Source organism: Mus musculus, chromosome 14, assembly GCF_000001635.26.
Source record: "Mus musculus strain C57BL/6J chromosome 14, GRCm38.p6 C57BL/6J".
Taxonomy (NCBI): Eukaryota; Metazoa; Chordata; class Mammalia; order Rodentia; family Muridae; genus Mus; species Mus musculus.
Genome location: NC_000080.6, coordinates 23,274,195 through 23,301,571, shown reverse-complemented (window position 1 = coordinate 23,301,571; position 27,377 = coordinate 23,274,195). Strand labels below are relative to the sequence as shown.

General features: G+C 39.7%; 1 protein-coding gene across 49 annotated transcripts in view; it reads left to right on the top strand.

Moving 5' to 3' along the window:
* The window catches only part of Kcnma1 (potassium large conductance calcium-activated channel, subfamily M, alpha member 1), a 712,823-nt gene extending 703,539 nt beyond the window's left edge, over positions 1–9,284 (top strand). For 17 of the 49 annotated variants that reach the window (XM_017315884.2, XM_017315871.2, XM_017315878.2 and 14 more), the window contains one exon: positions 1,530–9,284. In XM_017315884.2, coding sequence (XP_017171373.1) covers positions 1,530–1,681 — 152 coding nt within the window. In that variant the 3' untranslated portion in view covers positions 1,682–9,284. Of the gene's footprint in view, positions 1–1,526 lie in introns of all 49 variants that reach the window. The other 32 variants (XM_017315873.2, XM_030247658.1, XM_006518594.4 and 29 more) reach the window with 3 other exon arrangements.
* The last annotated feature ends 18,093 nt before the right edge of the window (positions 9,285–27,377 follow it).

Genomic DNA, 27,377 nt, shown 5'->3' with positions numbered 1-27,377 from the left:
AAGGAAAACCTCTGCTTGACAAAAAGATAAATGAATGTAGAAAGAAGCTGTAGGAGGCTGGCGAGCTGTAGATCATCCCAGAACAGATTGTAACTTTATCATCCTGTCAGGGGGAATAATTTAAAGCGCTTAATCAGTTAGCTTCACTGTGAGGATACAGTGTTATGAATTCCTCTCAGCCAATCTGTTCAAATCAAAGTGAACTTCATTGTCATAGGTGAGATAGCCAGGGCAGGAGGAATCACAGAGAGGAGCATAGAAGAGGCAGGAAGTGTCCTGAGGGTTAACCTGGGCTCTTGAACCTTCCTCAGGCTTTTTCCCTGGCCCCAGAGGCAGCCATATTGACGAGCCAGGGCATGAAATGGTGGAAAAGGCAGAGTGATCAAGAAGTCATCACAGATGCTTAACGTTTATGAGCCAACACATACACACACACACACACACACACACACACACACACACACACACACACACACACACACACACAGTCATATGCAAAGGCACACACACAGCAAGCTGGGCAATCATTTTAACAGGTAGGTCTACAACCAGACACAAGGCCAATGCAAATGGTTTTATAAGCAATAAAACAAACAACAAACAAACAAACAAACAAAACAAACATAACAAACAGAAGCAAGAGGGATCATCCTCTCTTGGGCAGTGAATATGTTTGAAAGTTGCTTTCCTTCCCTAAGCCACTGTAATGAAGCCTACGATGCCCCACGCTAGATGTTCTATTGCCCAGTTGCTTCACATGGCTTATTTTTCAGAAAATGTCAGTTCTGGAAAGGGGCATACATTGGACTTAGACCCAGCTAAGAGACTGATCCTCTGTATAGAGCCCGAAAGGCCCTGACTCAGCAGTCTCACTCATCCACTTCTTAGCTCTTAGTGGAGAAATGACAGTGGCAAGCCACCATGAGCTCTCTGTTCATAGCTTGGGTTATTAGAGTCAGCTGAGATACTGCCACCTGCAACTCCTTCCATGACCTCATACCCACAGAGTTCTTGTGCTTTAAATAAAAGCCACTTAGAAATTCTCTTTTAAAATAGTTTTCTATTCTGATTTTCCACGCTTATTGGCCAGCAAATCCTGTGGGGTTCCTTTAAGGGATGCAGACAAGACAGAAGTGGTCCAGCTAACAACTGCCTTTGAGTCTGCTTATCATAACAAAATCAAAACAAGGCTGGGAAAGAGGTTAAACTGAAAAAACCTTCTGAACTACGTGCGCTGCAGTAGGGATGCTGTTCATCTACTCCACCATAGTCTCTGAGGTCGGGCTCCTCCTAGTGTCTCCCAGTCCTGATGATAGCACATTCATTTCTTTCTTCACTTGCTACAGGGAGGAGAGGCATGGTTCAGGTTTCGGGGGCTTCTGTACACTGCATTTCTTAGCAATTACTCACTGCCGGCTTCTATTGATTACCTTTATGCATTTTCAATGAACTTTCCAAAAGCTCAACCTAGGACTAATTAAGCTTCTCATTTCTCCTTCTTGTTCTCTATCCATTTTGCCCTTTAGCAGAAAAGAAATGGTTTACAGATGAGCCGGATAATGCCTATCCCAGAAACATTCAAATCAAGCCCATGAGTACCCACATGGCTAACCAGATCAACCAATATAAATCCACAAGCAGCCTGATCCCTCCAATCAGAGAAGTTGAAGATGAATGTTGACTCCCAGGAGACCAGAACTATTTTTTTAAAGCCTGACAAACTTCATAAATGGTGACGTGACTTTTCTTCCTCTTACATGCTGAATCACTGGTGGAAATTCTAGAATAAGCAAGAATTGCAAGAAAATAAAGTTAGACAGATCTTTCTCTTTGCCTTGAATACTGCTTCCATGTATTTTGGAAAAGAAAATGATTTCATTTATAAATGAACATACTAAAATAGTCATGTATAGCTTCTAGTGTTTTAAATTATTTTTATTTATTAGAAAGAAAATATATTTTTTCTTTTTTTTTCATTGCCAGATATCTTCCCATATATCACAGCAATGCAAAATCAAAATGAGTTAGTGGCCAGATTCCTTGATGCACATTTCTCTTCTTTCTCTCTTTTTCTTTGAGGAGAATGATGGTCACCACCCCAATTTGTAAAGAAGGGAAATGGATTACTAAAACAAATTTAAGATGGCCAACATTGTATGCACATAGTTCAGTAAATCAAAAAAAAAAAAAAGTCAAAAGAGCGGAGGTGAATATTTCCCCCTCTCCTGGACGGGTGTATGTTTTGATCTGCATTGACACCAGCTCTTAACAAATCAAACTTCATTATCTTCCCAGTTGAAAGTCATTATCTTTGTAGTTTCAGTTTTCCTCCAGTGTTTCTTATCCTTTGTTTATATATTTAGAAGAAAGAGCTTCTTGTAACATTTCTGCAGTTGCCAGATCAGGTTTAAGCAACCAGCTCAGGATATGGGGAAGGGTTATAGGCACACCTAGAATGTGAAGGTCGTGAGCCAGAGGCACCCAAGAGCAGACTCTGTTGTTCTCATGGTGAGGCCTCCTCCGCCATTCTTTATGCTCCCTGTTTCATACTTCTAAGGCACCCATGCAAGTCATGTGGACTGTGGGAGAGTCTGCTATGTTCTTTTCCCTGCTCAGAGCTTTTAGCCTGAAAGTTGGTGAACATCAACGAATACTTTACCTAACAATAGGATCTAAGAAGTATGCATGCTTACCACAAATTTTTGGTTCGGTAGTCTGTCAAGGAGATGACTTTTGCTCAGATTTTCATTTGTTGGCTTTCCTTGGTTGAATTGCTGGGATAAAACATTCAAACTCGCTAAAATACTTACAAAAAAAGAAAACCAACCAACCAACTAACCAACCAACCAACCAACCAACCAACCAAAAACCAGTAAACAACCAAAAGGAAAGTAAGTCATGCTCTTAACATAGACTGTTAGAAAAAGGCCTTGGAAAATTACCAGCAATGAAATAAAATGTATCAGCCACTTCAACGTGTGGTCAAAAGATTTTTCTAGCCATCAGATGCAATCGTGATGTCTGAGCTCTGCTGTTGCATGCATGCCCAGTGTACAGTCACCTCAACAACTGTTTCATTCCAACGACTCAGAAAGTCTTTTCAACTTCACAGTGATCGACCTTTGATATGATCATCAGGGTCTCTGGAGAATCCTGGGTGTGACTGTGATTTTTATTTCCTTAGAAATGTAAAATGTGAACACTTTTCCAAACCAACAAAAATTGCCCCTACAGACCCATGACATCTCTTCCATGAACTCTTTAGGCCATGATTCTGTGGTACCTAGTTATGATAGTACAAATCAGATCAGAGAAAAGCAATGTGATCACTATGGAAACATGTCCACTAAGGACTCCAATTACCAATGTAGGCAAAATGAGCTTCCACCTCTGTCCACTCCCTGCAGAGCCAATATAGCTGTGCTTCCACCTTGTAGGCGTTGTCCTGCAGTGACTTGTCAGACTGTGGTTACTCTGTTGTCACACTTTGTAGAATTAGTTCTATAAAAGTATTGTGAATATAATGTGTGTCCAATTGGATTGTTAACACAAAAATATTTATAACCAATCACTAGTCTACTCAGGCTAAAATGATGTCAGCAGTTTTATATTCGGGCTTATAAACATTTCTTGGTTTCCAACAGAACTCAGATGTGTTGGTGGGGAGAATCCACTGCCAGAATCTTGACAGCATTCCTGAAAGCTAAGACTTCCTTTAACATCATGATTTTGCATTTGGGGTTACCTAAGTACATTCATGTCAATCCACGCTCTTCTTTCCTTCCTGAACCATAGTAGGCTCTTCTTTACACTCATTCCAATTAGTCTTACCTCTGAATTTGTCTTAGTTCCTTAATCTCCCATGGTGACCAATGTTTTTTACCTAAATAATTTTCCATCAGAAAAATAATGGTCTCAACACTACCCCATGGAAGGCAGGACTCAGAAGCATAATCCCCATTTCCCACTCTAGCTAGAGATTTAAATCTAAACTTGTTTCTCAACCACAATGGCTCTAATAGTTTCCTACACTAAGTGACTCCCTCCACTCACCAATCAGCTTCCAAAGCCCTAGATAGTAGAAATCCATTTCCTTCTATGATAGAGTAATAAATGAGGAAGAGGTCAAGCATGATTCTCAGATTGTCCAGAAAATGACCATGTGGTGGCCCCATCTGGCAAAAGCTTATGGCAACTCAGTTGAAACAGAAATAACATTTGTTAAAAAAGAACTGAAGGGCTCAAGACAACATGCAAAGTTCCCAGTTTGCATCTGTTGGTTGAGTTCTGAGTTCTCTGTAGGATTAAATAGTCTTTCCATCCACATTAGGCCAATGGTGGTCCTCTTTGGAATATTCCACATTAGAAGGGTCTGATCTTTAGTCCCTGATTAGGGTTTCAGAAAAGCTATCTTGGCAAACTAATGATGCTTGGATGCTTTGGGAATCAGACCATTTGTAAAATAGAAACTACCTGTGTACATCATTGTATAATGATGATGTACCTGTAAACATTGTACCTGTGTACATCATTGCCATCACCATCTTTCTCATGAATGCAGTTTGTCTTCGTTTAAGCAACTGTATTTTGAAATTACTCTCCCCTGCTATAGCAAATAGAAGACATTCACTTAAGGTGTTTTATATTTATAAATTGATTACGTCTAAGTCACTTGGAAGAACAGCCTTCCTTCTACAAGTTGCACTTTGTTTTTGTTGTTATTTGTTTGTTTGTTTTTAAGTGTTGGAAGACTTTAGTAAAGGAATTAGAATGGTTTTGGGTTGAGTTGGAAGTGTAGACTGGGAAAATGTATGAAATTAGAGATATTTTGAATGGAGAACAGAAAGTTTCCAACTGTGCCTGATTTAGAAGTTCAAGAGCACTCATATAATTTTAGCTATTAACTATAAAAATGTTCTTTAAATTCTTCAAGTTTCATTGACTTAAACATGAGGTTGGTTCGTGGAGATGGCGAAGGTCTTTTTCAGACCAACTAAAGCAGTGGTTGCCTTACCTCAGCCAAGCCCTGGGAGATTATTTTTTTTCCAGAGCTGTAATTATGGCTCTCTGGCCATATTATCCATATAGCATTTCTGAGCTAAACACAGCATCCACTCTCTGCTCTGGACAAAGAACAGTCAGGTTCATTTCTATATTCTCCAGTTTGAAAGCTCTTAGAGTGGAGATGCAAAGGTTTACCTTCAGCCTCACCTCCACCACTGATGAGCTGGGTTTAGTCATTCTGGTTTCTTTTTACAGCCTTCCTTCCCACCTTCCCTGTGTCTTGGTGCAGTGGAGATTGGATAGTCTCTTCATTTTTAGCCCACATCTCCAATAGTATGTAGAAAGAGTTTGGACAACCCTACTCTGCTACTGCTATTCCCATTCATGTCCCCTCTCTACACTCACCCTTACTTCTCATTTCATTCCATTTGTCTGGTTGTGCCCACGTTAGCACAATGTCTTTGCTGCTTACATTCAAAAGTGCCATTATGAGTTGTCAATATCATCGTCCAGGAGGACCTCGTGGAAAGAATGATAGAAAGAGGTAGAAAAGTACAACAAAAATCAGTATCAGACAAGTGACTCAGAGTCATCTTGATTACCAAAAGATCACACAAATTCACTGAACATTAAATTCTAGCCCAAGATCTGCCCATTTTTATTTTAACCATATTTTCTGCTTTTGGAATGGTGGTAAAGTCATAGATACAGTAGCCCTCACTACTTATCTCTTTAGCCATCATTTTCAAAAACTTAGACAAACTGAAGAATCACTTTCAACTTTCCCACTAGATTCTCTTTCTGCCTCTGCTGTTTCCCCCATGTTTTAAACAAGTATGTTTCTGCAATAGAACAATGATTTCTCATTTAAATCTCATAACCTCTTGATAAAACAAGGAGTCCCTTTGGACTCATTTAGGTTATTTAAACTAAGTTTATTTTTAAGTGGTCATAGCCCATACCTATTAATAATTCCAAGATTACCACTAAAATAAGGCTATGCAGAGGACATTTTAAATTTCAGTTTTGAATACCTATGGTAAGAGTGATTTTAAAATATTTAAAAGATTAAGAAAGGGACCCATGTAGCCCTACACTTGTTAGAATCCCCCCTGCATTCCAGTCTCACATGGCTTCATGGAGAAATGATTCTCTTTTAGACTTTTTGTTCTAGATCACTCTTTTTAACTGTGCTTTTGAGCATGAAAATGCACAACTCAGAGTATATATCAAAAGGCTAGAAGGAAGAACAAAAAGAGATAGATGCAACACTTTAAGAAGCCCTGGAAAGAGGTGGTACTTACGTAGAAAAGAAGAGGTTCCCTTGAATCATGAATGGGAAAAATAATAGGCTGGGCTGTGGAGACTTTTCAATAGGAAATACTTAGTTTTTGACTGGAGGCACAAGGATCGTGAGTTTTGTTTTGTTTTGTTTTGTTTTGTTTTGTTTTGTTTTTCCAATGAAAGAGGCCTTCAGGAGCTATAATGCACTAGTACCAAGATGATTTTGCTATATGGAACAACTTACCTTCAAAAATAAGTTTGTGTCCATGTACTTACTGAAAACAATGTATGGCAAGAGTTCATGGAAGGAACTAGGAAGTGGATGGTTGAAGAGCCACATTGAAATCAGAGCATTGATTTAGAAAGTCAGAGAGAACCATGGAAAGGGCCGCACAAGGAGCGATGGGTAGTGGTGACTGTACCCTTTGGGGTTGAAGCCTTTGAGACATTCTATTCTTTCTGGAAAGCATCACAGAAACATAGGCTCTCAAGTTGAACCATCTCTCAGCAACTTGAGATCCTGTGATTGCACTCAATAACAGCTCACCATGAAGAACACCTACCTTCTTCCTACATTTCCACCTTGTCATGCAGTACTCAATTATTAAAACACCCATGGGTCCACCACACAGATTAAAGGAAAGGAAAAGATTTTCAGATTATTTTACAAAAGAGTCCTGCTGGTTATACTATTTTACAGACACTAATATAATAACAGACACCAGGGAGACCACCAAAAAAAATCATAGAATAATCAAGAATTTAGTTGGAGGAATGAGTATGACACATTCTTGCTTGCAGTAAGCTTGAAATCCAACTTAAAGGAGCACCCTAAAGAGCCAGTAGAGAAAAAATAAGCATGGCTAGAACACTGCCCTCCAATAGAGCAGGAGATAAGAAACAAGCAGTTTGAAGCAGTTAATCAAGCGTTGTAGACTAGACGGTGTTTCAGAGTTAAGTATGCTGAGGAGCAACATCCCAGCTCATTCAGGAACATGGATGGATCAATGATTTCATGAGTTGATCGAGTAGTCCCTGTGCACCTGTTGCTGGACAGCTTGTGTCCCTTCTTGGCAACAGGAGACATGTTATGTAGAACATGCATCCAATAAAGACTTTTAATTGGATGGGCTACATAGCAAGTAAGTACCATGACAGCTGTGGAAGTTTGACTTGGATTCTAAGGATGGGCAGTTTGAAAGAGTCTATAAAAAGTAATGGTTTGCTGCAGACCCCAAGGACAGAGCAGTGCAGAGGGACAGAAAGAAGAGGAGAGATGAGAATGTGAGACAAGAATTTAGACAGCTGAGAAAGGGGCTGCTTTCATCCCTATAAAAAGGAGGGGAGAGATCCATTTCAATCATGAAGGTATTCTGGACTGAAGATGCAAACAGCTGAGAAGATGTTTTGGGAGGTCCAGATCATGAGGAAGCCCCCTTTAGCCCCCCCGCCCCTGTGATTCAGGTAATTATAAAGGGAGAAGTCTGGATGAGGTTTTTCAATGAAGAAAACATAGGCTTAGATGACAGGTCAGTAGAACTGTCTGGAGGCTATAGCCAAGTTTTCAGGGGCTCAATGGAGCAAACCAAGCTGATATGATTAGGACAGAATATCTTTTTAGTATTGGGAGAGTGGGAAACAGAAAGGAGGGCTTAAAATAGAGAAAATGAACCAGTAACTGAGGGTTGAGATACAGGGGATCTGAAATAGTGAAGTAATGAGGCAGACTGTAAGGACCAATTTCTCCTTTTGTCTTTATCTCATGTGGTTGCCATGAAGACTGGAATGAGTGGGAAAGTAGCAGGTCATTCTCGGTCAGTTTTTACACCATGGAAATGGGGTACACGGGGTACCCAGGTCATCAGCATGCCCTCTAAAGTACCCACAGAAAGGTCTTGAGAGGTGGTCTCTCCTTTCATCAGTTCATATCACCCCCGTTGTACCTCATCCCTCATGCATAGCACACCCAGAACCTTCTAGTTGCAACAGTCTTCATACACAAAATGCAAAGGTCGCCTTGTTCTGGTGGCTTTTCTGGACCGGGGTAAACAGGAATGCTTTTTGGCCAAGTGAAAACTGAGCTCCTTTCTAGGTAGAATATTACATTGAAAAGAGATTTCCCCTGGTCTGTTTATCCCATGAGAAACTTCTGTGTTTCTTCTTGTCCTCCAAAGCTGACCCCGAAGCTCCCCAGGGCCTGTCTTAGGAAACAGCACCTGTCCTGCTGTTTAGAGTCTTCGATGGAAATGTACACACACAACACATGTGCCTGTCAAAGCATCCCCGAACTTCCTGCCCTAGGGATCCAGGAGGTAGCCATCCAGGAGGAGGTTGTCATAGGGAAGGACAGGAGGAGGTAGTCATCCAGGAGGAGGTAGTCATGGGGGGAAGGAGCCCCTATAACGAGACAAGTCAAGCCCCAGGTCTCCACGAAACCAGAGCCGTTCCCCTTCTCCTTCCGCTGTGTACACATTTGACCAGAACTGCAACATTTCAAACATAAACCCAGATCTGCCTGGAAATCCTAATTAAAAACGTTCCATTCCCAGGTGGTACAATCACATCCTGCCTAAAGTGTCTGGCTCACGGCCCACCACACAGATGCCGAAAAGAGACTTTTCCCCACTTAACACCAAAACCTTCATTTGGGATTTCTTTAGGGGACAAAGGGAAAAAAAAAACCAATTCAGAGGTACCCATATGCAGAGGTCAGCCTACAACACATTCATTAAGGGAAAAGAGCGTGGTTTGTTTCTTTGTCTTTCACACTTTGATTGCTGGCATGGTGACTGTGGCTATGATGAATTATGTAACCAGACAGGAACTGGAGAAGAGAATAAATGCTGGTGCTCTGAAATGACCTACCCAACTCTGTCATCTGTAACAACCAGTGATAACTCTCTTGTCTTGTAAAAAGGGTTTGTACATAACTTGTACATGGTTTCATTTTGTATTTTTCGCAGATTAAAAATTTATGTATTTGTGTTCTAAAACAAGGAGTGTTTCTTGTGTCTTTGTAACTGTCCCATAGGGTGTGGGGAGGGTTACCTAAGGTCCCATTTCACCCCCTTCTCCTTTGTGAAGGTGAAATTGTGGACCAGAAGCAGCCATGAAGTTGCTTCTTCAGTTGCAACTGTGGGACAGGGTACTTCCCAACATAGGCATGAGCAGTGTTGGGGAGGAATGGACGCTGGTGTCATTAAAAAGTTCAGAGTCATACAGGGCCACACTGGTTGAGAGGGTCACATGCTGCTACAGGCGACTCCAGAATATAGTGCTCTAAAGACACTGCCTACATTCCATAGAACCTTGAGAAGTCAACACTGGATCACTTCTGCCACCTGCTCCCATGCTAGCTACCCTTCCTTGCTATTCATACAAATGAGCAAAGTCTCCCTGCTTCTTCCTCATCAAAACACAGGGGTTGAAGCTTGCTTAAGGGGTGGGCCTTCTTGTTCTTCACACCCATAGATGAAATGCCCAAGTCAATAATATCCAGTAACAATGATACTATTTGAGTCTAGATCTTCAGAATCTTGTGGATTTGAAGCCCTTACAGGACACCAGTCTCCTTAGTCTAAGACTGACCTGGCTTCTGAGAAAAGAAGATGCTGGTGAGAGGGTTCCATGTATGTACTATATATAGACTGTCAAAAATTAATATCATTAGAGATTGTACCCTTCTTCATTAGCCAACATTAACTAACTTCATTAGTTAGTGTTTACATTCCTTTATTGGGACTTGTTGACAAAACAGTATGTAATAACATGACTCTGGGTCTCTAGTTGAAGTAATAAATTATTGGTTCACATATTAAAAATTGATCTGTGGGAGAGAGTACAGCATGCCCTTACAGAGACATAAAAGGTTTGCTTAGCTATTGAAGAACAATCTGATTGATACCTTGAAAGCCAAATCTCTGGGTACGTATGCTTATTAGTCTTTGTCAACGCAACAGAGACTAGAACCATCTGGAGTGAGGAAACCTCAATTGAGAACTGCCTACAACAACTTGGCCTGTGGGCATTTCTGTGAAACATTTTCTTGATTAATGATTGATGTGGGAGGGTCTAGCCCACTGCAGGCAATATCGCCCTTGGGCAGGTCATCCTGAATTGTATATGAAAGCAAGCTGAACAAGCCACAAGGACCACTCCAGTAAGCAACTTTCCTCCATGCGCTAGTATCTGCCTCTGTGTTCCTCCCTTGGCTTGCCTCAGTGATGGACTAAACCCATAAGTTAAAAAAAATAAAAAGCCTCATTCTTACCAAATGTACTTTTTCTCGATGTTTTATCAAAACAACAGAATAGAAAGCAGAGGCAGTACTCAAACAAAACCAGCCCCAAGCAGACCTTATTGCCAGGAGTGAGAAACTGCAGACTTGCTTACCTTCTCCTGCCAACTCCTCACAGATCTTTGAGCTCCAGAGTCTCAACTTGTCTTCTCAATATTTGCTAACAAATCTGAATGTTGTTGGGGAAATGTAATTGCAGAGCATATGGTCTCCATTAGTCAGGCAAACTCTACTGCCAAGTTCAGCTCCAAGGAAGGAGTCTGCATAAAGGATGAAATATTAGGGAACGATCCATAGTGACAGAGAAGCCAAATGAAAGAGATGAGGCACTGAGTTGCAAAACAGTAGGCTTGGACAAAAGGACACAATGACTGTGGAACATGGTTTTCCATTTGGTAAGAAAACAAAATATCTGTGAATTTCTACTGAGATCTCTCCGTAGCAAAAATCAAAGGAGGCCATTCACCAAGATCAATATTAACTGTTTCTCAATGTCAGACGAGATAGATTCTGCCTGGGAGAAAATCGTAGGGCAAACAGAATACACAGCTTGCTAAAGGAATAAAGCAAGGATGAGATCAAAATGTAAACATCGGGCATAGTGCTATTTTCAATTGCTGAGGCTCAGCCTTCCAAAAGAGAGACAGGTTCTCATGCTTACAGATCTGTCCCATTCTTAAAATGTAGGGTAAAAGTCAGAAACTCAAGGGATCTAAGATCAAGAAAAATTATTCAGCACCCTTGCCACAAAAATGGTTTTGCAATATGCCTTTTAAAATAAGAAAATATGTTAATAAGTTGGTTATACTTCCAGATTGATACACATAGATTTAATTTATCATTTTACTCAACATATTGAGTCTAATAGCTAATCTTGGTTGTCAACTTGATAGACCTGGGAAAGGGGAACCTCAAGTGGAATTGTCTCCAACATTTTGGCTAGTGGGCATGTTTTGGGGGGGCACTTTCTTAATTGCTAATGAGTTTAGAAAGACCCAACACACTGTGGGAAGTGCCTCCTCTGTACTGGTCTTCCTGGGTGGTAAAAAAGAACAGGCTGAGCAATGGAAAGAGATGCAGAGACCCACAGTCAATGATTAGACAGAACTCAGAGAGTCTTCCAGAAGAGTTGGGGGAAGGATTGGTGGACTTGAAGAGGACAAGGACTCCACAGAAAGACCAACAGATTCAACTAACCTGGGCCCTTGGGGGCTTCCAGAGACTGAACCACCAACCAAAGAGTGATCCCAGGCTGGACCTAGACTCCCTGAACATATGTACCAGATGGGCAGCTTGGTCTTCATACGGGTCCCCCAACAACTGGAGCAGGGGCTATCCCTGAATCTATTACATACCCGCCTGTGGATCCTGTTACTCTAACTGGACTGCCTTGTCTGGCCTCAGTGGGAGAGGATTTGCCTAGTCCTCCAGTGATAATGTGCCAGGGTAGGGTAGGGATACTCATGGTGGGTGGGGAGCCTCTCTATTCTCAGAGAAGAAGGAGGAAACCGGGGAGGATCTGTAGTACTTGGAGGAGAAGGGAACTTGTATTGAGATGTAAAACAAATAAATAAATTTATTAGTATTTTAAAAAGAAAGGAAAGGAAAAGAAAAACAAAACGAAAAAAAAAAAGCAACTGAGAACCAGACAGGGGACCCAGCAAAACAGAGTTCCTCCATGGTCTCTCTTCAGTTGTTCCCTCAAAGATACTGCTTTGACTTCCATCAAGGATGAATTGGAACCTTTTACCATCCCCCGTCCCCCCCACCACCTAACATTGCTTTTGGTCAGTGTTTTATCACAGTAAACTAGGAAAGAAGCTGGTACCAGGAATGTGAGGTTTTGCTGTGATGGACCTGACTATGTGGACTTTATGTCTTAGACTGTTTTGTGGGGGAGAGGTGGAGGATTTGGGAGATTTAGGCTAGAAAAGCCATTGAATGCTAAGATCTTAATGAGCTGTTATGGGAACATGGATAATATTTCAGAGTGCAATGGAGACGAGATAATGGAGACCTGGCTTATGGTCCTGGACTATCGGGATCATTTGTGTGATCGTATTTTTATTAAGAATCTGTGAAAGTAAAACATTTTCTTTACTGTGACAAGCAGTGCTGGTTATCTGGGGTTTAAAAAGTTAACTGCAATTAATATGAGACCAGCATCGTTAAGGTGAAATTTTCTGGGAAGTGTTTGGTCAGAGTTGGCACAGAAGCTGTGGTCTAGACAGGGCCAAGGCTGCATCTCGAGCTGGAAGATGATCATGGTGATGTGTATGTCTCCTATATAGTACTGGTTTTGAATGTATAAAGGGATTGTAGAGAGCAGCAGAGGCTTGGTACTATGAGAGGTTAGGAGAGGGTATTGATGAAAGTGCAGTCTCAGCTTCAGTGGACACCCCAGGACATTGGAGATGCCAGGACCATAGGATGAATGCCAAGGACAAAAGCAGTCTGAGCCTACACTATACGCTGTGTCTGTTCACACAAATGTGAACTTTCAGTCATGGTATTTGTCACAGGAACAGAAAGCAAACCAGATCACAACCATTAGGCTGGGGCCTAGCAAACACATAAGTGGATGCTCACAGTCAGTTATTGGATGGATCACAGGGCCCCCAATGGAGGAGCTAGAGAAAGTACCCAAGGAGCTAAAGAGATCTGCAACCCTGTAGGTGCAACAACATTATGAACTAACCAATACCCTGGAGCTCTTGACTCTAGCTGCATATGTATCAAAAGATGGCCTAGTCGGCCATCAATGCAAAGACAGGCCCATTGGACACGCAAACTTTATATGCCCCAGTACAGGGGAATGCCAGGGCCAAAAAGTGGAAATGGGTAGGTAGAGGAGTGGGGGGGGTATGGGGGACTTTTGGGATAGCATTGGAAATGTAATTGAGGAAAATACATAATAAAAAAATATTTAAAACAAAAAACAAAACAAAAAAAAACCAATGAAGTAGGCAAGCTAAATTACAATAATAAACATATCTAGCATTAATATGCTATGTACTTAATATATGATATTCTAGAATTAGTGTTATATTTTTATATATAACATGCATATACACATAGAGACACAGACACACACAAAAGCACACACACATGCACATGTACCTTTTAGGACATTCAGGTTGTTTCTCACTTTTTCCTACCTTCTTGAATTCTTCTCATCTTTGATAGATAGAACCACTACTCTTCTGAAGATGTCTATGCTAGCAAGTGGGTAGAATAAAAAATGAGCCCCAAACTTACAATACCCAAGATACAATTTGCAAGACACACGAAACTCAAGAAGAAGGAAGACCAAAGTGTGGAAGCAGGAGTGGGTGGGTTGAGGAGTGGGCCGGGGGTGGGGGGTGGGGGGTAAAGGGGACTTTTGGGATAGCATGTAAATGAAGAAAATATCTAATTAAAAAAAGATTTAGCATGCCTTCATAATAAAAGCCCTAGAACAAGTAGGACTGTAGAAAACATATTCCAACATAATAAAGGTTTGTATGACAACCCCCCCAAAAATGAGCCCCAAGAGAATCAAGCTAAAAGCCCCAAAGATTTTTGTCTGTAAGCCAGTTGTTTCCTGTTCATCAAAACCTAAACAACTTATGGGGGTGGGGGGGAGTAAAATAAGTTAGAAGGGAAATTGATGCTGAGGTAATTAAAATGGAATATCTGTGTTCTGAAAGCTGAGAAAGATCACATTTAATACAAAGCAAACATAGGCATGCACTTGGGGTTTAACATTAAGAAAAGATTGTAAGACTGAAGGAGTAGAAAGCATGATGCAAAGTCTAAGATGGAGCACTGTGTAGAGATAACGACATATGTACAAGACCAGGGATCTCTGTGGTGGCATGTGCAGAGCATGTGAGAGGTCCTGAGTTCCAACAATGAAATGAAGGACTAACCTTATTCACTTACTTTTCTCTTATAAAAAGACCTATGCTACAAATGTAAAACCTGAAATTAAGCTGTACAAATGCATCATCAATGAAAATAAGTTAGAATAGCTGGGAGTAAGGAACCATGGGAATTTATTCTAACTAACTGAAAATGTGTGTTCAGCTGGCATTAACATAGGGAGTGATGTCGTTAAGAATTAAAAACAATAAGCAGAGTATAAACCATTTTAGCCAATAAATCTGAGAATTTAAGTGTAGTTAAAATTTTAACAAAAGCTACTTAAAACTGATTTAAGAACGAAGAAAAATTGAACAAGGCATAATACAGTTGATAAAGCCAGTAAACTCTTGTGATCCAATTTAGCTTTAGAGGGAGTATGTGTTAAAGGCTTTACATTTTAGGAATAAATTATGGCAATAAAAAGGAGAATGGCTTTCCAAAATGAGAGAGGAAATTTGAATGCTAATATTTGATTTCCAATATTGAGGAAGTCAATTTTTCTGTTATTACTTAACTTGTGTGTGCTTTTGTATACTATTCTTAAAAATAATCTACCCACCTTAAAATCGTGAGAAATGATCTCCTTTTATTCCTAAGAATTTTACATTTGCAGCATCTTCATCTGGGTCCTTAGTCAATTTGAGTTAATTTACATTGTGGCAGTTTGAATGAGAATGTCCCAGTAGATTGAGAAATTCGAATACTTGGTCCCTAGTTGGTAGCATTGTTTGGAGGAGGTTTAGGAGGTGTGACCACGCTGGAGGAAATATGTCACCTGGGGCAGGATAGAGCTTTATCTAACCTGCCTGCAGTTCAGTGTCTCTGCTTACAGCTTATAGTTGAGATATGATCTCTAGGCTTCCTATTTCTGCCACCTCGCCTGCTGTGTGTAGCCCTGCATCTCAATCATGATGGACTCTTTCGCCTCTGGAACAGTAAGCTAAAATAAACTCATTTTCCTACATGCTACCTTTCACAGTGGTGTTTCATCACAGCAATAAGAAAGTCATTAATATATTTCACTTTTTTTAAAATTTTAAGTCTGTCTTATTTTTCTTATCTTTACTACTTTCCTTAGTATTAAATGGGACATTTTTTATTTTAACATTTTAATAATTTAATATTTTTCAATTTTAAAAACAATTTTATTAATTTCTTACAATGTATTTTAACTCTTTCATAGCAACACCACCCCACCTTGCCCTATCCACTAATCTTTGTGTCCTGACCTCTTTTGTTTTCTTATCAACACTAATTTGTGTTGCCTGGGTGTGTGGTCTTCCACAGCATCCTGGTTGACTAGAGTCTACACTCTTAGAGAAAACTCTCTCTTCATCTCCTAATAACTGACAGTTGCCAGTAGGTGCATGGGTGGGGCTGGAATTCCTATATATCTGTCTCCACACTGGACATTTGGTATGGCTGAGTTTTCCATACACTCACAACAATAGAAGTAGGTTTGCCCCTCTGCTAGCCACCATAAGCTTTTGGCTCAAAAATTGTGCCAGGTGTTTTTTTCTTCTCAAACACTGCTTACATCTAACCAGAAAGTGGCTGTTTATTCCCCTAATGTTTATGCCCTGTGTTATCCACCAGTGGCATGTCTGCCAGTCCTGCCATTATTAGACCTCTCAGCGTTCACAGGAAGCTTGATTGTTACATTTCCCCATTTGGTAGAATGTAGCCTCTATCTAGAAACTATTACTTAAAAATATTTATTTTATTTGTATTTATGTCTGTGTTTGTGTATGTGTGCACACATGTGTGGAAGTGCCCGTGAAGGCCAGAAGAGAGCATTACATCTCTTGGACATGGAGTTAGGCATGAGAGATTGTTAGAGCACCCCGCCATAGGTGCTGGCAATTGAATTCTGGTCCTCTGCAGGATAGCAAGGGTTTTAATCTCTGAACCAAGGCTCTAGTCCTACAATCATGTTTCTTCTTACTCTGTCCTTTGCATGTATAATATTTACCAATGTATTTTTAAATTTGATATTTCTGCTGTCAATCAAAATCTACCCCATATTCCTCCAAGCAAAAATGTCATTCTTTTATCATATTTTCTTTACCAAAATTTTGATCTAGTTATTTCTCTAAAAATATTTATATTCCTTCTACATTACAGCATTGCCCCCGCTGCTCCTTTAGTATTGTTCCCTTTAGCTCTTTGAGCTTATTTACAGTAGCTGTGTTGAAATGTTTTTGTGTTAATTTTACATTTTAGTCTTCTTTCATGAACATCTGCAGCCCCTGTGACTTCTCTTGTGTGACGTTCACGCTTACCTCTTATTCTCCTGATCTCACAATTCATATTGAAAACTGGATGTTTTTGATGATATATTTCACCAACTTTGTATGTATACTTATGTATACTTTCATGTAATTACCACTTTATATAATTTTATATCTTAAAAGCTGAGAGAAGGAAGGAGCACATGTATATATTTAAAGAGTTTTTAAAATTAACCTTCTTAGTTCAGTGCCTTATTCTACACTTTTGTTAATGTTGGATTGGTTTACTTATTCCCTAGACTATTTTAGTAAAAATTTTCTCTCCTTGCAACTGTGAAGCCTTAAAGTTTTCTCCTTAGAGGTTTCAGCCTGGGGCACCAGACAGTTGTGTTGGGACATCATGTTTTCACTTGGACTCTCTTGTCTCCTTTTCCACATCCCTATTGAAATACGTGCCCCTCTTATGTACCACACCAAACTATTAGGCTCCAGAAATCAGGCTGATTCCCCTCTGTTTTTTGTGAATGCTTTGGGTCATCATTTGTTTCATTGTTTTATGATCCTGAATTAAAGCCTATAGTTTAACTGATAATACTATGTATGAGTTTATCAACCTCCTTTTGCATATATATATATATATATATATATATATATATATATCAGCTTTTAGAACTCTTAGACTTGAAATTCCCTATATTTTGTTCTAAATGTTGTCTAAAACTTCTTGATAATGAAGAACAATTTGTTTCTACAACTTTTATTCTCTTCTGAGCAAAACTGCAAGGCCCTTGGTCCAGGACTGGAGGGCAGCTAGTGTTTTACTTCTGAGTGGTACCTCTGACTCATAAGCATTAGTCAGGTGGGGATCTTTAGCCTCTGACCTTTTCTTGTCTCCCTAAGCACAGAAACTGACTTTTTGAGTATGCTCAGTCAGGGGCAATCAGAACTTCAGTACTCTTTGCTTGTAACTGATCTACAACCCCCACAGAAAAGCCAAGTAGGGACCAATCTCCTGCCATCATTTGATGTTTCACACCATCAATAAAATCCTGGTGGCTTATCTCACTAGAGTAATGGGACAATCCTTTATTAGCTGAATGGAGATCCAGTCCTGTTTTATCACTCAAACCCAGTGAGTTGTCCTTCTATGAGGCTATGTTGGGAAATTTGAGAAAAGGGAGGAATCTCATGGTACTTTAGACTCCCTAGGCTTACCTTGGTTTAAAGATTTGTGTCTTGGAGATATGTTTCTTCATTTGCTGTTCTATAACTTCAATAGATATTAAATGGCTACTTAAAATTATTATTATTATCATTTACAAATTGTAGCTATTTCAGTCGGAGTAAGTGAATAGTACTTTGTACTAACATTCTTGGCACTCCTTGTTTGAGATCCTTTCTCTTCCCTCTCCCGTCTTTCCATTTTGTTTCTCTCACTTTCCTTTCCCTTCACCCTTTCTATTCTTGTCTACTTTCTCTCTTTCTTACTTTCTATTCCCTCCTCCCTTCCATTTATCCTCTCCTCTCTCTCTCTCTCTCCTCTCTCTCTTTCTTGTCCTTAGGATCAAACCAAGGGCATGCATGCTCTATGAGGCCACAACCAAGTCCTTGGGAAATTCTGTAGCAAGATGGAAAAAATCATAAGACAAACTAAAAAGAAAACCATATTTAACTGTATTAAATTTAAGAAATTCTCTGGATTTAAAGAATTTAGGGGGACTAGTGAGATGGTTCAGTAGTTAAGAATGCTTGCTGCTCTTCAGTACTATGGGGGATCAATTTCCAGCCCTTACTTAGAGCAGTCTTTATCTCCTGCCTCTATAGGTACTGCACTCATGTTGACAAAAACACCCACACAGACATATACATGGATTTAAAAAGAATAAAAATAAATCTTTTAGGAATGAATTCATAACAACAATAAAAATGTCAGAGGTTAGGATAATCTTTTTGGAAAAAAATACAGTCATGTAACAGCTATGTTACTATCTATAAGTAATTAGAAAAATAAAAAGACAATGGGATTAAGAATAGTGTGAAAAACTCATCTGAGGGAAGAGAAACTGACATATACATGATAACCCTACAAACACTGTGTCTATGTAGGTATTTATGTAAACAAATTACAACTGGGAAGGGACCATATTACATATTCCCAAGTTTCCATGAATTACAGTATTTTATGAATAACTTTCTGTGCTCACAATGTAGGCTCCATATGCTATTTCCACTAAAAGAAATTAGGAATTGGGGAAGCAGGTGACTTCTGGTCTGAGAAAGATAATCAGAGGATGAGTATGGAATGTATATATATATATATATATATATATATATATATATATATATATATATATATATATATCACAGCTCTTAAAAGGATTCAAGATCCAAAGCCAGAAAGGAAAGAAAAAAATACAACAAAATGACAAGCAAGAACTGAAATGGACTGGAACTCTTTTTATACATTTAATTTTACAAGTTTTAATAAATATTTTATCATTATGAATTCAAAAGAATTCAAAATAAATTTAATGTTCATCATTAGGAGATCATTGTAACTGAAGTCAATTTCTAAAGAACTGGTAAATAAATTGAATGAATACTTTTTTTTCATAGTAACCTGATTGTAGTAGAAGAGAGCATGTCTTCTTATAGAGTATTCCAGCTCCTCAATTAGAAGAGAGGGCGAGGACCAGGATGCACCATCTTGCAGCACTGTGTGAATTATGAATTCCAAGACTGAGCAGCAACTTCCAAAGTCACAAGGAACTAGAGAATCACAAATTGTGATGGAAAAACACAACTTAAGCCTTTAGATTTAACTAGCAATATATTGGGACATAGCTAATAATATGAAGGAGGTAATTAGCAAAAATTACTCTGTGAGAAATTCTATAGGATAATATTTATATATATATGCCTATGGGGACATTCTTATTCAAGTACTACAATATTGATTAAAGTACACTATTAATACAATATATATATATATATATATATATAAAATCTCCAGTGAAAGTTAAGGGAGAAAAGATGAAAAGCACATGTTGACTACAAAGATGTGTGACATACCAACTAATTTCAGTATGTGAATCTTGAACAATTCTTGTCTTAGTGTTCTATTGATGTGAAGAGACACCGTGACTCTTAAAAAAGAAAGCACTTAATTGGAGACTTGCTTACATTTTCAGAGGTTTAGTTTGTAATTATTATGGCAGAGCACGTGGCAATAGTCAGTTATGGTGACAGAAAAGTAGCTAAATTTACCTGTTGATCTGCAGACTGTAATAGTATCTTTTATTCACCTCATGTGATTGTCATCTCAGAGGCTTGCTGCCTCCATCTTCTAACCGAGGCCTAGTACTGGAAGCTTCTAGCCTCAATAAAGTCTAATCTAGGTTTAGAATGTTTTCAACCTCTGAGACTTGCTGCTGACTAAGCTCATCCTTTCCACTTCTTTCTGAACTCTGGCTGGTTGGTTCAACTCAGCTGTTTTGGCTCAAACTCTTCTCCAAACGGATTCAATCTGGCTTCTCTCTCTGCCTCTGAGTTTTTTGCTCTACTTGGCCTCGAACTAACTCTGGCAATATGCTCTACTAAGGTTCCTTCTCATTCTGTGGCTCATTCTGTTCTCACATGTCTCCAGCTTGTTCTCTCTTCAACCTGTATCAGTAACACTTTCCAGGTCTCCTGTCTCCTTTTCTCCCTCTGTGCTGTTCCCTGTTTTGATGACTCTCTTTCATCTCTCTTCTCATTAGAGTTAGGTATATGCCATCTCATCAAATATTTCTCTAATTCATCAACTTGTTTGCCAATCATTTAGACATCATTTTTAAACATGGGTGCTTCCTAATTTACCTTCATTGTTTGGGATTAAAGGTATGTTCTAAGGGCTGAGCCATACCACAACTAAAAACAGATTTTCTTTCAGTAAATAACACAGTGATAGATTTCACAGTGTGATCAAATATCCTGCAGAGAGAGAGAGAGACAGAGAAAAAGAGAGACAGGAAGAGGGACATTCAGAGAGAGACTTCTATCAACATGGCCACACTGCCTGATCGTTCTAATCTTTTCAAACTGTTCCAATTCCTGGTGACTATGCATTCAAATATATAAGCCTATGGGGACATTCTTATTCAAACTACCACAATGCTGATTAAAGTACACTATTAATCCATGTTTATGCCAGGTGTGGTGACACACATCTGTAATCCTAGTACTAAGGATCTGAGGATCAAAACTGTGGGGCCAGCCTGAGCAACATAATGAGAACCTGTCTCTGAACAAGAAAAAACACAACAAAATTGATGATGATAATGACCACAGTTTGCTATTTAGATATGACTTCTTCAGGGCTGGTAATGATATTAAGATCATCTATTAAATTTTCCTTGTACCTTAGCCCCAAATAAACATCTATGTTTTCATGCTCCTTGTGAGTCAAATATCCAGGAAGAGGAGGCTGAAAGTTTGTAGGAAGCTCAGGTCATAGAGGAATGCTGTCATTACCTTCTGGACACAGCTGAGCCAGTGTACTCATGAACTGAATTCACAGTAGGTCACCTGCTTAAGACCTGCACTAGATCAAGCCCGTCAATATCACAGCATCGATGTTTGAGGGACACACATGTTCCATGCCTAGCAAAGGAGCTATTGGCAGTTGATTGCTACTGAGGGAGAAAGAACAATCTTCTCCATGAGCGTGGCTCCTGATCAGTTGCCTATGTTTCAGGTGATAACTCCATGCCTACGCACATAATTAGGTTTAGCAGATTTTTCATAAGGATATGAAATTAGGAGTCAGGTGATTTGGAGAGGAGATTCAAGACAAGTTGGAGGTGGTAAAAAGGATGGATATGATCAAAATACATTGTATACATCTATAAAATTGTTAAATAAAAATATTGTTTTAAAAATATAAGACATAAAAATTCCATATAGGTTATAAAATGATAAAAGAATTAAGGATTAAATGGTGATTTGAAGGATTAACATTCACTTAATAGTTACAGGACAGGAACGTGGACATAACACAAATGAAACAACATTGGCTGAGAGGTGACAATTCTTGACATTGAATGATAGAAACTAGCCCATTAAATCTCTATTATCTCCTTTAATAAAAAGATTTATTCATATTGATGTGTATGTGTTCCTCTGTGCATATATCACTCATGTGCAAGAAGAGAGTGTCAGATTCTTTGGAACTGGAGTTACAGGTGGTTGTGTGACCAGTGTGGATTCTGAGAACCAAACTTGGGTCCTCTGGACGAGCGGTAAACATTTTTAACAGCTGATCCAGTATCATACATCTGTAATGCATAAAAATTTTCCATGTAAATGCTTTAGTGTTTGTGACAACAACTCTTAGCACTGATCTACAGCATCTGCCGTGAAGAGGATTTGGGGAAGAAAGGAAATGGATTCATTTTGAGACAGAAGTAGTGATCTCTAGTGTATTTGAAGATGTGTAACTTACAGGGAAGCCTTTCTGCCGTTGTGTCTATGCTGTACATAGAGGTAACTTCACAGAAGTGCCCAGAAAGCAGGCAAAATATTTTCAGAGCAGACCATATTTTTGTGTGCCAAAAATGGAAGCAACTTCAGTGTCCATCAACAGGGGAATAGACAGATTGTGTTATATTCATCAAATGCATTTCAATAGAGCAATAAAAGTTAATGAACTATAGCCACATAAATCAACTTTGATGATTCTCATAGCACAAGTATGAGGTTGAACAAAGAAAGAGAAAATTTTAGAAGAATCCATATATTTTATGTAAAGCTTTAAACATATTTAACAATGCTCTTCTCACACATGTGTGAATCATCAAAGTGGCTATAAAATTATAATGATATGCAGTGAAATGGCAGGTACCAAATCATGGGTAGTGGATTTAGCAAAGAGGAAATGTGTCTTGGGAAGGGAAAAAATGGGCTTCAAATGCATTGATGACATGTTGATTTTTATGTTCACATACCATTTAAGTATTTGTTAATTTGTTTATAATTCTACATGTTTGAAATTTCAGAATCTTAGAAGGCCGTTCCAAGCCACAGTTTTCAGCCTAGTTGTGGTCACCATCACCTGGCTAAACAGAATTTCTCCAGTCATGCCATGAGTTCATGCATAGACAACATTTCAGATCCTGGTACACTGAGAATAGTAAGAATTTTACCAAGGGAACATGTATTTGAAAGAAAGAAAAGAAGAAAGAAAGAAAGAAAGAAAGAAAGAAAGAAAGGAAGAAAGAAAGAAAGAAAGAAAGAAAGAAAGAAAGAAAGAAGGGAGGGAGGGAGGGAGGGAGGGAGGGAGGGAGGGAGGGAGGGAGGGAGGGAGGGAGGGAGGAAGGAAGGAAGGAAGGAAGGAAGGAAGGAAGGAAGGAAGGAGAAAAACAGACAGATATGTATCTCCTATACCTATAGTTCCTATTATATCATTTTTGGATACAGAGATGGAAAGGTGTCAGAAAACATGCTCTTGTAGAGTAAAGCAGCTATTTATTCTACAAGGAAAAAACAAAACAAAACAAAACCCAAGGTATTACCTTGTGTCTAGAGCCAACTACTTGATGGCCAACTCCAAAGAATGTCTATTACTAATTCTCTGCCTAGTTCCTGACATGGATCATGGTTCCCAAATACACTTCACCTCATCTCATGGAGCATTTCCTTTTCCATGAAAATCTCATTTAGATATGGGACAATATTGCATCCCTAGCACTAGGACTACCTCTCTATCAGTGTATGCATCTAGGCCCAAGCCCCCTTCCCATGTATAATTTTCCAGCCTAATATTAATAATGGTTCAGCCCTGCATTCTAGGACTGATGCCTGGACCTACAGCACATAGCCAGGAAAGCACATAGCCAGGAAAGCACATAGCCAGGAAAGCAGTCTCCTTTGGTTTCAATACTGCTCTGTGAACACATTAGCCATGCAACTTCTGCTTTACATCTGTTCCTTGTTTTCACCGTTTGAGGGAAAAAAAAAAGTCAGTGATAGTGATGGGACCTCCGACATTATGACGGAGATGCATGAGCACTGGTTACTGTGCCTCACACAAGAGCTGCTGTGTTGATGCGAAATAATGATATTAGTAACAGCTCATCTACTATTAAATCTTCTCTGCATGTAGCTGCTCAGTTTCTCTATACCACGTCTCTGCTCTCAATATCAGAAAGGAAAGCTGTCTGTAGGGTAATGACAGGGTGGGAAGGGCTTGAGCACAAATCAATCTAAAAGGGACTAATGACATTGCTACCCTATAACTCATTCCAGGTAACAGTCATAGCTAGCTAGAATCTCTATTCAGTTCACAAAAGTGGACACAAAACTTTAAAGTGGGTCACAGCAGGAGACTCCTGTGGCAGCGAGGGACAGAATCAGAGCGGGAAGGGAAACTGAGAGGGGGAGGGAGGGAGGGAGGAAGGAAGAGAGAGAGAGAGAGGGACAGAGAGAGAAAGAGAGAGAGAGAGAGAGAGAGAGAGAGAGAGAGAGAGAGAGAGAGAAGCAATCTTCTGTCCATTTAAAAGAAGAAATCAAACAGGAGTTCTTCATTGTATCTACTGAGACACTTTCTAGAAGAAGGTGGCTGACTTTTTATCAGATGTGTCACTCTGAGAAATAATTGCTTGCAATAACGGTGCAGTGGCAGCCCCTTGGAGTAGTATTTATCCATGTCTGTTCTAGCTTTCAACTTCAAAGTGCCTACTGCCTCACAGTGAACATGAAAATGACGCCAGTGCTGTTAATGACAGTGGCCTAATGCTGCACACAAGACTCAAATGATTTCTCTGGATAGGCAAGGGGGGGGGGAAGTGTGGTCTGTGTGCATATTCTGATACTTCATTTGAATTCACAAGTAGGGAGATGGAATGAGATTGCAGATTTATTCACATTCAGGGAAAAGCAGAACGTGAGGTGGAGCATGGAGGAAGGAAAGCAGTTAAAAAACAACAGAAGAGGCAGCACTTCTCGGTTTTCCTCTGTAATTTGTTTCCAGATTGGGAGTGGCTCAATCCCTTTTGTGATATAAAAACAACAACAACAAAACTCAGAAAAACATGGATGTGATTGTGAAAGAGTAAAGAGATTCATAATTTTGTTGCAGTCGACTTCAGGAACATACTTGGGTCATCATATCTTTTTCTGACCATCCTGAAGACCATATCTCCTCTTACTCCCCAGGGGAAACTGTATCCTCAAATTCCTTAACTTCAAAAGCCACTCCTCATTGGTCCCTACCCCACTGCCTGGATCATTTCTGCTTTGCCTGTTTGGTCAATATACCTAAGTTGCAGCACCAACACTCAGTAGCTGCCTCTTAGACATCTCAGTATCACTTTTTTTGACTTTTCTCTTATGGGTCCTGCTAACTTGACAAATCCTGGGGGAAGATACTTCTTGCTTCCCTTCCAGTCTATCTATAAGACCGCTACCAAGGATTTGCCATGCTCATGACTGTTTCCATTCCACTATCCCAAGTAATGACATGGCCTCTACAAAGATGGGAGGAAGGGGTAGTGCACTGACCAGGACTCTGGTTAGGAGCCCACCAGGCTTGGGTTATTGTCCTCCCTCAGCATTGTGGTGAAATGAGGCAGAAAGGGCTAGGGCTGCAGTTCTCAAACTGTGAGTCATGACCACTTTGAGGGTCAAGTGACCTAAGATCATTAGAAAACAGATACTTACATCATGATTCATAACACTATCAAACTTACAGCTATAAAGTAGCAACAAAAATAATTTTATACTTGAGGGTCACTATAATATGAGGAACTGTGTTAAATGGTCGCGTCCTTAAGAAGGTTGCGAACCATTGGGCTAGGGACTACCTCTTGGGAAGACTTGAAAGTGATGTTGATCATGTTCTACTTGATTCTAGAAGGTGAGGATATGTAACCCAAATGGAAACAAATAGATCGTAGCCTCTTCATATCCATCACTTCCTAGCCACATATCCTATGGAATCAGCTTCCTGTTCTCTCTCTCTTGAAGTTTTGCTGATTATTACTGGTGCAAACTTGCAATATGATACCTGAAAACATGAGACCACAAAGTCAGTAATGTGATGAATACAACTTCTCCTATCTTCCTCCCGTATATAAAACCTATTTCATTGCCAGACAAGTACTTAGCATTGAGTTTTAGAGCCTCACTATGCTAGGCAAGTATCTATCACTGAGCTGAATCTTAGTCTATTCAAGTTATCCCTTCTGTTGTCACAATTTCTTTGTTCTTGGGGGTTCATATGATTCTAAGGTTTTAATTGAGGATTTTTGATTCTGATAAGTCAGATTCCATTTAGGTGATTACCTGCTAAGATGCCCATCCTTTTATTGTTAGTTTATGTGTCTTCCTCTGAGCCATCCCTCATCCCTAAGAGCAAGGCTCAACAGGCCCCTGTCTAAGCTAGTTCTGTACCTTTATAAATTGAACAAGAATCAGCCAGCTGCTCCTGGCTTTAGAGCGCTGTAAGAACTTTGGTGGGGCTCATTAAGATTTTCCTCACCTTCATCCTTCCTCCACCCAAACCTTCCTTTCGTCTTACAGGAACACAAGGAACACTGGAGCTGCTTGCGGCCTATCACCCTGGGCACATCATGGTGTCATTTATATCCTGCCTCTTCTAGCCTCCCCAGTCTCTGAGAAGCAGAGGCACAAACTTCTATGTTCTCAAATTTCCTAATGCTATTTATTTTTGAAAATTGAAAGTCTAAGCTCTTTAAAATCAAAAGCCATTTTCTTTCAACATCTGTTCTGTGCTCCCATGGATACCACATGGGAACAGGCCAGAGGATACAAAGAAATTCCAGGGAAATGTCAACTGTTATTTCAGAGTCTCACAATCACATGTACGAAGTGGGATAAAATTATTTCAGGCTTACGAGGTAACCAGCCTAAATGCCAAAAGAGGAGTAAAATTCCTAGCAGTGTTTCGTTTAAATAGGCACAAGACAATACCTTTTCCTTACTCCGTCCTCTCTTCTTTGCTTTTTTCCTTCATGGATTTTCATCCCTATCTGTTCCTTATATCAAGTAGTTCCTTGTTATGTTGTCATCTCTGAAAAGATTTTTAAAAACACTTGTGTGCATGAGAGAGTGTGTGTATATGTGTGTGTATGTTCAGGTATCATACATGATATGAGCACATATCTGTGGAGGCCAAAGAACACCCTCAATTATCTTATTCTGTCCCTTTCCATCTCTCTTCTGAGACAGTCTCTCACTTAATCTGGGGACTCAAAGTTTCAGCCAGGCTGCCTAGCTTGGGCTAGCACAGTCCAAGTATCCTCTCTCCTCTTCCCCCTCAGCATGTGAACTGTAAGCTCCTACATCCATACTAAGCTTTCTCTGTGGTTGTCAGGTTGTCTTTGTGCTCATGCAACAAGCAAAACTCACCAATGTGGCTGTGTACCTAGCTCCTTGGAAAATACTTTTCCCTGCTCTCCTAAATGCACAGATATCCACATTTCCACATTGGGAGCAATGCTCGTGTGAGATTCCAGCTCTGTACTTCTTGCTGCACCCTCTGGATCAGTAAGAGCATAGTTTTTACAATTTTACTTAAGACAGAACCTGAAAGATGGCTGGTTCAGTTTTTGATTCACCCCAGCTATCCTCACAGCTGGGCTCCTTAGCACTTCATA